Here is an 11,338-nt window from a genome sequence, read left to right on the forward strand (position 1 = left end):
AATGTACGTGGTTTATTCAATCTAGTTGTCAAAAAGACGAAGAGCAGCTCTACAGAGTCTTTAGTGGAGTTTCAGGCTGAATCACTCCCTCATTCTGAAAGCTGGAAGTGCTGTTTATCTGATGGGGCAGTTTTGGCATCTACCAGGTCTTCCAGGTGGTTGTTAGGAGCCACATTTTCTCTTTTAATCATTTTTAAACTCCAGCTGGGTATCACGATGGCGCGGTGGGTGGAGCTGTCACTTCACAGCAAGTAGGACCTGGGTTCGATTCCCCGGCCGGGCGACCAGGGTCCTCTCCTATGTGGAGTTTGCATGTTCTCCTGGTGTCAGCGTGGGTTTACTCCGGTTTCCCCCCACAGTCCAAAGACTTGCCAAATTACCCCTAGGTGTGAGTGACTCTGTCTGTCTGCCCTGCGATGGACTAGCAGCCTGTCTGGGGTGTTTCCTGCCTTCCAACACTTGCACAACACTTACTTTTCACCAAACTCAAACCATAAAACAGCGAACAAAGAGGAGAGTAGTTTACGTTTAAACTGTTAACTTAGATTGTCTTTAATTAGTCAAGGTTCCATGTACATGGTTTAGAAGCTTCAATTAAGCATGATGTAATGATCCTAACAAGGGTGCGAGAGTCAGGGGTCCGGAAATTTTAAGTAGCATATTCGTGACAAAAAGTGACAACATGCATTTTGTTTTGCATTTGTTATTATTTATTTAAATTTACAGCAAACAGAACAAACTATAACATGCAGTAATGTGGCGAGAGACGACTACATACACATACAGCTGGCACAGAAACCAACGGTGTCACTTGGGATTCAACGCTCAGACAATATTCAAAGCGATATTATAACAGATGATTTTTTTAAAAACTACATTAACAGCATTGTTAATGTAGAAGTAGCCCACTGCTGCTTGTGTTGTAACAACACACCACCAGCGTCCAGGGAGGAAACCTGGTTTCCTTTAATGAAAATACACTGTTGACTTAAACAGTGCACGCTTCTGCAGATTGGGAAAGAAAATAAATGCAAACCCAACTTCAAAAAAGTTGGAACAGCAGGTAAAATCCAAATCAATAAGATGTCCTCATTTGTAAAGTGTCTTTTACAGATATTCAACTGAAAACACACAAAGAAAATTTTTTTTGCCTTATCAACTTTATTGATTTGTGTAAATTCATGCTAATTCCAAATTTGACGCCTGCAAAACATTCCAAAAAAGTTTAAAACGGGGGTGATGCAAGAGTGGGAAGTTTGTGGAATGTCAAAACTTCAGTTTTGGAACTTTCCACAGGTAAACAGGTGAATAGGTAATAGGCGATGCTATTATAATTGGGTTGCTCAACAAAAGGCTCAGTCACCACTTTGTGTGAGCAAACAGTTGAACAGTGTACATCAGTGCATGATTTCAAGGAATTCAGGGATTTCACCAAATACAATCCACAACATTATTAAAAGAGATCCAGGGAAATCTCTGTGTGTAAAAGACAAGGCTGGAAACCAGTGCTGAATGCATGTGGCCTTCCGTCCCAAAAACCAAGACTGCATTAAAAACCAACAGTCTTCTCTAACGAATATCACCACCTGGGCTTGGAGATACATCAGAAAACCCTTGTCTGTAAACATAGTTTGATGATGCATCTATAAATGCAGGTTAAGACTCTACCACGCAAAGCAGATCCCATATATAAACAACATCCAGAAACGCTGCCCACTTCTCTGGGTTAAAGCTCGACTCAAATGGACTGACACAAAGTGGAAATGTGTCCTGTGGTCTGGCAAGTTGGTGCTACACCCTCAGCACCTCCACCTCCTGCACCCTGAAATCCTACTGATCTTTACACCAGTGTGAATCTGAGTTAATATTAATGCAGGACTAGCAAAATGCTACATGACACAAGCTGAATGTCACTTCCAGCTTGTTTACCTCCATCAAAAACAAACATTAAAAATTTCTAGACACTGCATGACGCAATGCTTTCGTTGCATGGTAGCCTTTAGTGTTTATAAGCATTTCTACAGTCAAAACTCTTTGCACCCCGAGTGCATTAGTATGGTTTTTATATTGTGTGAATGCGTTGATGTCGTAGGAAACTATACTTATGAGTAAAACTCTTCCCACACTGTAAGCAGTTATAGGGTTTCTCTCCGGAGTGGGTGCGCTGGTGTAGTTGCAGAGTGCTCTGTTGGGTAAAACTCTTCCCACAATCTGAACAAAAATACGGCTTCTCTCCTGTGTGGGTGCGCTGGTGTTGCTGGAGAGTGCTCTGTTGACTAAAACCCTTACCGCACTGTGGACAGACATACGGCTTCTCTCCCGTGTGAGTGCGCTGGTGATTCTTAAGGGCACCACTGTCGGTAAAACTCTTCCCGCACTGTGAGCAGAAGTACGGCTTCTCTCCTGTATGGATGCGGAAGTGTATTTGGAGAGTATTTTGTCGGCTAAAACTCTTCCCACACTGTGGGCAGGAATACGGCTTTTCTCCACTGTGAATGCGCTGATGCGTTATGAGCGTATTTCTGTCGATAAAACTCTTTCCGCACTCCGAACACATGCAAGGCTTCTCGCCTGTGTGAATGCGCTCGTGTTTTTTTAGGTTACTTGCGTGAGTAAAACTCTTCCCGCACTGTGAGCAGCAGAACGGCTTCTCTCCTGTGTGGATGCGCTGATGTTGCTGGAGATTACACAGATGAGTGAAGCTCTTCCCGCACTCTGAACAGTGGAGCGTTCTCTCCTTGCCCATTCCTGCGTTTGTAGATGAGACGTGTTTATTAGGAAATTACCAGACGATGCTCGCTGATCTGAGACTCAGAAGTCTGGCGTTCTTCTTGTGATGACCTCTCGTCTGTTGGCGAAGACGAATCTGAAGCGTGTAAAAAGTGGGCAAACTTGAAACAGGACGCCATTCATTTCTGAAGGAGAAAAAAAGAAGAAAATTAAGCAAAACAAGTTGTAGCTCTACAGTTTCAGACTGTAGTCCATCTGTTTCTCTGATACTCTGTTACCCTGTTCTTCAGTGGTCAGGACCCCCATGGACCCTCACAGAGCAGGTACTATTTGGGTGGTGGATCATTCTCAGCACTGCAGTAACACTGACGTGGTGGTGGCGTGTTAATGTGTGTTGTGCTGTTACGAGTGGAACAGACTCAGCAGTGCTGCTGGAGTTTTAAACCCTGTGTCCACTCACTGTCCACTCTATTAGACACTCCTACCTTGTCGGCCCACCTTGTAGATGTAAAGTCAGAGACGACAGCTCATCTGCTGCTGCACAGTTTGTGCTGGTCATCCTCTAGTCCTTCATCAGTGGTCACAGGACGCTGTTGGCTGGATATTTTTGGTTGGTGGACTATTCTCAGTCCAGCAGCGACACTGAGGTGTTTAAAAACTCCAGCAGCACTGCTGTGACTACTGCTGTGTAGAAAAATTAAAAATAAATTAATTACATCAAGCAAAACTAGGCCTTAAATTCCCCAAATGTTTAATTCCCCAAAAGTAAAAGCAGCAATAGAAGTGCAGCTCCAATGCTTTTTTCTCCCCAAACCAAACGTTTTCACTGAACAACACAGGTTTCTAGTAAATCTAGTGGATTTTTTTTTAAATTTTCATTTTAGTGAACCAAAACCTTTGAACTGTTTATTTTACTGAATTAAATACTCTACACAAACATTGTTATGTCCAAATCTGTACAACTACAAGTCATACAAGAAATACTATTGCTTTTCAGATATTTTGAATTGTTCCCTAAAAAATGCTACTTACTATACATGATCAAGAGGTCAATCTATATAAAATTGGCCAGACAGTTACTATAAAAAAATTACTTGCAGTCTGTTTGCTAAAAAAAACTCCTGGCCCATAAAGCCTCATATTGGCGCGTCTTGCTTGGACCCCTATAATCGCCGCTGGCACCTACGTTTCTGTAATTTGTAGACGGTCCCTTACCTCTCAAAGCGGTTCCTGCAGCTCACAGCCAGCCTATAATTATTTCTGAATTATAAAATCATACATTTATAACAATAACCAAGCTGATGCTTTGTTGTTTAGGCCTTCTTACACTAAATCGGCGACAAATGCACCGTTTTGTACTTACCGTTAAAAGAAAACTGAAGAAAAAACACATCAAACTGCTTTAACTTCACCAACCAATGTTCAAAACGCGGCCTAAAGAACCTCATAGGCTCCAGCCCGTGGATTAAGTCCACATAAACTCGGCTAATGATTCGGTTTTGACTTTAATCCGCTACAAAACGCGTTTGTTTACATCTCTTTTTCACTTTAACCCGTTGACAACAAACGAAAGCGGGGTACGTGCACAAATCCTGTCCGTGCGAGCATGTGCCAAACAATCGTTCCGCCCTGACTATATGGGCGTGACACTCAGTGTTTCCCAGGATGCAGTGCTGTGGTCACTCAGGGTTTGTTTCAGAAAGCAGGACTTCTCAGTGAAGCTGGGGGTCATTTTGCACTTCAAAAAAAGTTTTTTGTTCTGTTCCTTCTGCCACTACATTAAATAAAGCACCTGTTATTGAAAATGACTACGAGAAATGCCCACCGACCATCCCAGCATGCTGTTGTCGTCGAATACACCTCAATATTTCTACGCATTCTCATGTTTGTGTTATGGTCATCGGTCTATCTGAAAGGAATTTACTGCAGTAAATGACCAGAATTTTAAAAAGTTACAAAAAAGCTGTTTTTTCATACAGTTACTCAAATCAGAGGCCACTTCCTTTAGAGCAAGCACAACCAAACATGACCGTATTTAGAATTTCTGAACAGAACAGGGTGGACACTGTTGAGCTTAAAACATCAGAAGAGGCAGTTTGCATGTCTTCCTTCAAACTGACTCAGCTGAAATGGTTTTAGACGATTTTGAATGGCATCTCACTCTAAAGGTTGGTTGTATAGTGTAGTGGATAACACCTCTACCATCTACGCTGTACACTGGGGTTCAGTCCCCAGCCTGCCTGGGCAGCACCCTACACTACACCAATAAGAGTCCTTGGGTAAAATAATCAAATTGTAAGTCACTCTGGATAAGAGCGTCAGCCAAATGACATAAATGTAGAGGCTCCAACCAAGAGAAGATCTCCTGAACTCTGAAGCAGAAATAACAGAAACAGTGGTGTGTACAAATTTACTGTATTGGTCACGTTTACTAAAACGGCGATATTTTAAAGGCCAAGCAAACGTTTTTCATGCAACACCGTCATTTGAACTATAACATGTACGAATATATAAATGAACATACAAACTGTTTAAAAATGTGAGTAATTACTCAGGATATAATAACAGGACACATTTCAGACCTTTACAATGTGTTAAACTGTTAAACTTTAAATGTGTTTAAATGTGTTTCTGAAAATAATCAGTGATAAACTGATAAACTGTGTGAAAGTACAAACGAGACATAAATTAAATGAAAACCAACACATCGCCGCTGTCGGAAGAAAAGCTCGTATCTCCAAAATGGTGACTTTACAGGAGAAGGAAAAAACATGCTTAATTTTTAATGTAAGTCAATGGAACCAGAATTTTTTCCAAGTCATTTTGCGCCGTTTCTTTTGGTCCATTCATCATGAAATTTACAGACGATGTAAACGACAACAGGCACTTTCACATTATGTCAAAAACTGAAGAACGACAAAAATGGAGATACGAGGTTTTGTTCCTACAGCAGCGATATGCAGATGACATATTTTGAATGATATGATACAAAGGACTGGTTTTAATTTGTACAATGACATGAAATAACAAGGCGATACATTTTTAAAGCTGATTTTACATCCAAACATCCAAAGAGATGCAGATAAAATACAAAGCATTTTATCACGCTGGTGCGAGAGGATCAGACACAGCAGAGCTGCTGGACCGAGAACCAAAAACATCCAGACAACAGCGTCCTGTGGGCAGCGTCCTGTGACCACTGATGAAGGTCTAGAGGATGACCAACATCTACAAGGTGGACCGACAAGGTAGGAGTGTCTAATATAGTGGACAGTGAGTGGACACAGTGTTTAAAAACTCCAGCAGCACTGCTGTGTCTGATCCACTCGCACCAGCGCAACACACACTCACACACCACCCCCACCACATCAGTGTTACTGCAGTGCTGAGAATGACCAACCACCCAAATGGTACCTGCTCTGTGGGGGTCCATGGGGGTCCTGACCACTGAAGAACAGGGTAACAGAGTATCAGAGAAACAGATGGACTACAGTCTGTAACTGTAGAACTACAGAGTGCAGCTATACAGTATAGAGAACACACTTGACTTAAATATAATATCATAACATATAAACAGCACCACGTTTTATGTTTATTTTGCCCCCCGACACGTTAAATTCAACACACTGTGTATTACAATGTTCAGAAGTGCGTCTCTGTAGAGACTCATTTTCACCGGGGGTGCACAAACATTTGCACACAACTGTGTCTGGAGTTCAAATATGCCAGAGATCCGACAATTTCCAAGAAATGATAATAAAAAGAGAGGCTACAGAGTTAAATCATAAATATTTAGGAAACAAATGCAGTGATTGGGAATAATCGCGCCATCAGACAGGCAAACAAACAGCTCCCGTCTCCTGGCAGGTTAGAGTGGAATGAGGAGTCACTATAGCACGAGCTTCATAAGAACACTGACAGAAGCCGCATCTCTAGGATGTGGCTGATTATCTGAGAGATACACGAACAGCACACTAGTTCATCATCAGAGGAGCTACTCAGCTACAGCAGGCCAGAAACAGGCCTCCATCCATGCCTCAAGAGCTACGAGCTCAGGTCCTGTTCACATCGCAAGCCTCGCTGCTCAAATCCGATCCCTCGTTTAGGACAGTGATTCCAATCAGTCATTAACGTGAACGACCCGGCGTCCTGAAACGACCCTCACGCGCTCATCCTACTCAGTAACGTCACGTGACTGAATCACTGCATCATCAGCGCAGACTAACGAGCAGAACGAGCTTCGCTGAGAAGATCATTAACTCTGATCAGCTCTCAGCTTCATTATTAGAGCCAGACGAAGGAGGAAAAGGTGAGATGAGCTGCTTTTTCACTGCTGACAGGCTCTACTGTTCAGCGCTGTTGCCATGGTAACGCTGGATGACGGCACACGCACAGCGGGAAAAAAGCGCATGAAGTCCGATCTGAGCGTCACGTTAAGGTCACGCAGCCACGAATCGAACATCCGATCTAGGACCACATATGAAAGCGGCTCAGGTCGGATTTGAAAAGATCAGATTTGCGTCCACACAGCCCGGAAAACACCAGGTCTGCGTCACATTAGAGCAAAAAAATCAGGTTTGTGTCACTTTAGCCTGGTAACGTGAGCGTAGCCCTAGTCTTGCGTGAGATAACGCTTTCCACTATCTACGTATTAAAGGAGAACTCCACCAATTTTTCATATTTTCTGCCTAATTCAGTGGTTTAGATGTAATCAGAGAGATTCAGAGCAGTTTGGTATGAAATGGTTCAGGTGTCTTTACAGTGGTGGTGATGAGAACCAGGCGTCGCCATGACTACAACACAGATATAGACACTTTATTTACCATCCAGAACCACCAGAGAACCTACACGAGTCTTCTGAGCTTATATGGAATGTTGATGATGGAAAATAGTGGAAAATCTGGAATAATAAGTTTTCTTTGGGGACTATTTTGCCTCAAAACACCCTGCATGTATCCTTCCACCATAAAAAAAACAGTTTGGCCAGATTATTTTTAGTAATCTAAAAAAAAAAATCAGCCAATAAACTCACAGAAGACGCGACGTGACGTGAATGTAACTCGCTTGTTTTTAAAACATCGAGCTATTTTAGCAGAAAATATGACTATACACCATTTAGAAGATGAAGAATATTTAAACCCTCCACTTCCTTAGGCATGTATTTGGTTTTAGTGTCGCTTGCTGTTTCCAGCGCTGCGGACTATTTTGGCAGATGCACAGACTGAGAAAATGAAAGAAATCCGAGTAAGAGAGTTCAGCCGCTTTGTCAGGTTCCTTAGTCAGATTTAAAGACCTTAATCCAATCTAAGAAATCAGAGCGTGCTGTTTACACGACCACCTGAATAAACAGATAACTGCAGAAATCCGATTATGATCGGATTATTAAGTGCATGTAAACACACTCGACGTCTCGGTCACCAGGCAGTGAATTCAGAACCAGCTCATGTAGGAACTTTCTGTGAGGAGCTTTTAGAGGGACGTCTGGTTCCTATCACCACCACTGTGAGCAGTTCTGACTCGGTAAGTTTCTCCAGAACAGTCAGTCTGGAGCGATGTGACCACGTATCGCTGGAATTGAACTCGCAACAAAAACAGCCAGTGGGACAATTCAGGGGCGATTAACTTGAACGCCTGAACACCGTCGGAGTTCACAGAGATGTGTTCTGCATTTCTAGAACGCAGTTCATTAAAAGGAATAAATGATGATTTAAACATACATATTGCGTTTGTTCCGTAATCCTTACACACTGATTAACGGAGCTTTTCACAGATATACAAATGCATTTTTGGACCACAGATGTGTTTACATGCATTGTGAGTCTGACTGTACATGCATGTGTGCTAAGCCTGCTTTCTTTAAAATTCTTTAAAATATTTTTTTAAATGTTTAATATTTTGGAAAGTTACTTTTCACTTTGGGACAGTTGACCGTTTTTTCACAATGCATCTAAAAACACGCATTAGTCTGGAGCCCTAAACTGAGACGCATCTGTGTAGTGTAGTGGGTAACACCTCTGCCTTCAACGCTGTAGACTGGGGTTCAGTCCCCCGCCTGGGTAACCGCCCTATACTAAACCAATAAGAGTCCTTGGGCAAGACTCCTAACACCACTTTCACCTACCTGTGTAAAATGTTCTAAGTCGATCTGGATAAGAGCGTCAGCCAAATGCTGTAAATGTAGTGCAAGTTAGTACTTAAGTTTGTGTGTAAAGTCTTAAACTGAACTTGGCTGCACCACAAATCTAAACTAGCAACAACAAACTAATGCGTACGTCATTTTAACGTAACGGTAACATGTTTAGAACCGATCTATAAATGTATATTATTAAAATATAATAAATGTATATTATTAAAATATAATAAATCCCATCACTTAGCATTTAGTGTTTTTAACTATATTAACCCCCCAAAAAAATCATGTTTTTCTGTTTTTTCTATGTTGTTTCCATTGGTTCCCCCAACACATTCCGCTGCTCAGTGTTTCCAACAATGTAAATGTTCCCTGGAAGGTTCTACAGTGGTTTAAAGGTCTGATTGTGAGCTTTAAATCAGTTCCTCCAGGTGTAAAGTTCGTATTTGTACCTTTTCATAACCGAATCTTTTAAAACAGAACAGTAGAATAAAAGCCTGGAGGCGGAGGGGTGTGTGTGGAGTCAGTCCAGCTTAGAACAGGTCATTTCAATGTTTTACGGTACAATAGACCACTACAGTCTTGCGTCATGCCCATATTAGGAACTCCAAGTCTGAGCTCCATTTCTATTTGGCCAAATCGCCGTGTTAAAAACAAATGTTCAGAACCTGATACGTTTCGGACTGTTCACATTTCTCTCTCAAATGTCACTGGATCCTCTTAATCAGAAGTCACTAACAGGTGGACCACGGTCCGAGTCCAGACCCAGACGCTGTTCTACGCGGGCCTGGACCTGTAATGTATAAACTATGGAGAATTATCTCATTTTGATGGGGTGGTCCTGTTTTAATCGGCGTAGCTTTTCTAGCCTTTACGGTAGCTTCAGAAAGTCACAGACCAATCGCATGCGTTATGAATATCACACGAGACGCTACTCAGCCAATCAGATCTGTGCATTGCGAAGAGCCCTGAGACTCAAGTGAGTGGTGCCACATGGGAGGGACGAGGCGAGAAACAGCAGTCAGAGAAGAAAGTGAGCCAGAGGGAAGTTATTCCACATGACGTGTAACAGTAAATGTTGGTGAAATCTGACCGAACTGGACTTTATTTGATCTGATGTTCAGTAAATGTTGTTGAAATCTGACTGAATTGGACTTTATTTGATCTGATGTTCAGTAAATGTTGTTGAAATCTGACTGAATTGGACTTTATTTGATCTGATGTTCAGTAAATGTTGTTGAAATCTGACCGAACTGGACTTTATTTGATCTGATGTTCAGTAAATGTTGTTGAAATCTGACTGAATTGGACTTTATTTGATCTGATGTTCAGTAAATGTTGTTGAAATCTGACCGAACTGGACTTTATTTGATCTGATGTTCAGTAAATGTTGTTGAAATCTGACCGAACTGGACTTTATTTGATCTGATGTTCAGTAAATGTTGTTGAAATCTGACCGAACTGGACTTTATTTGATCTGATATTCAGCTGTCGACTGTATAAGATGTTGATATTCCTGCTCGGCTACTTCAGTAAACAGTATATGGCACTGAGTCGTAACGCAAGTTAGACATGATGATGTTTGGACTTTTGCTTGAGAGAATTTTCTCAACCTGGACCTTATTTGAATTTTATTTAAATACTCCAGCTCTAAATTATGACGTTATTAAAGAGCCTTAATACTAATATTGCTACAGGCGAGCTGAAGTTGCTGCGCCACAATTTGACGTCACTAAGCTACACGAAACTAAGGTGGTCTCTGGTGGTGTTCTGGCGGTTGTGCTACCTTATCGAAATGTTTTACCGTAGTGTATATTTACAGGTATACACAAACAGAACCTCTAGGTAGGAAATTTTGATTTTCAAAAACACCTTAGTGTTAAAACTACGAGGCTGAAATCAGCTTCTTTATCGCCGGCTGCTTCATTGAATAGCTGCACCATTTAAGGTGGAACGGGGAAAAGTCCTCAGAAAAAGTTACCAGATTAAAATGATAACTGGTATATTCTGAGAGCCTAAATCAGCTGATCAGCGGCTGACATTAAACAGAGTCTGTCCTGGATTAGAGTGCATGACGGGAATTCAGTGCGCAGGTAACTTTAGCTCACCTGTAGCAAAATTCATATTACACCTTTTTAATGACTTCGTACTTCAGAGGATCCGGTGATGTTCGAGAGAAGAATGTTCACAGGACAAAACGTATCGGGTTCTGAACATTTTTGCTTACCACAAAATAGCAACAAAATAGCACCCAATTAATCTGCCCACTGTGAAATGGAGTTTAGACCCAGAGCTCCTGATATGAGCACAAGAGAATGGCGCCAAATAGTGGCCTGTTATGTTCCCTGACCAAAGGTCCCAAGATGTACTGCCCCAGAGATAAGGGGTACTGCCCCAGTGACGAGGGGTACTGCCCCAGTGATGAAGGGTACTGCCCCAGAGATGAGGGGTCCTGCCCCAGTGACGAGGGGTACTGCC

General features: G+C 42.0%; 1 protein-coding gene across 4 annotated transcripts; it reads right to left on the reverse strand.

The window, feature by feature from the left end:
• Window positions 1-699: 699 nt before the first annotated feature.
• LOC119261541 (oocyte zinc finger protein XlCOF6-like) lies at window positions 700-4,321 on the reverse strand. Of its 4 annotated transcripts, none has more exons than XM_037533211.1 (2): window positions 4,094-4,321; window positions 700-2,915 (listed from the first exon to the last, which is right to left on the reverse strand). In XM_037533211.1, the coding sequence occupies exon 2, from the start codon at window positions 2,744-2,746 to the stop codon at window positions 2,063-2,065; it is 684 nt and encodes a 227-aa protein (XP_037389108.1). In that variant the 5' UTR covers window positions 2,747-2,915; window positions 4,094-4,321; the 3' UTR covers window positions 700-2,062. The 4 variants fall into 4 exon arrangements, 3 of the variants coding, with proteins under 3 accessions (XP_037389108.1, XP_037389107.1, XP_037389109.1); XM_037533210.1 differs by lacking the exon at window positions 4,094-4,321 and adding an exon at window positions 3,216-3,275; XM_037533212.1 differs by lacking the exon at window positions 4,094-4,321 and adding an exon at window positions 3,229-3,255.
• Between the last annotated feature and the right edge of the window lie 7,017 nt (window positions 4,322-11,338).

Source organism: Pygocentrus nattereri, chromosome 23 (assembly GCF_015220715.1).
Source record: "Pygocentrus nattereri isolate fPygNat1 chromosome 23, fPygNat1.pri, whole genome shotgun sequence".
Taxonomy (NCBI): domain Eukaryota; kingdom Metazoa; phylum Chordata; class Actinopteri; order Characiformes; family Serrasalmidae; genus Pygocentrus; species Pygocentrus nattereri.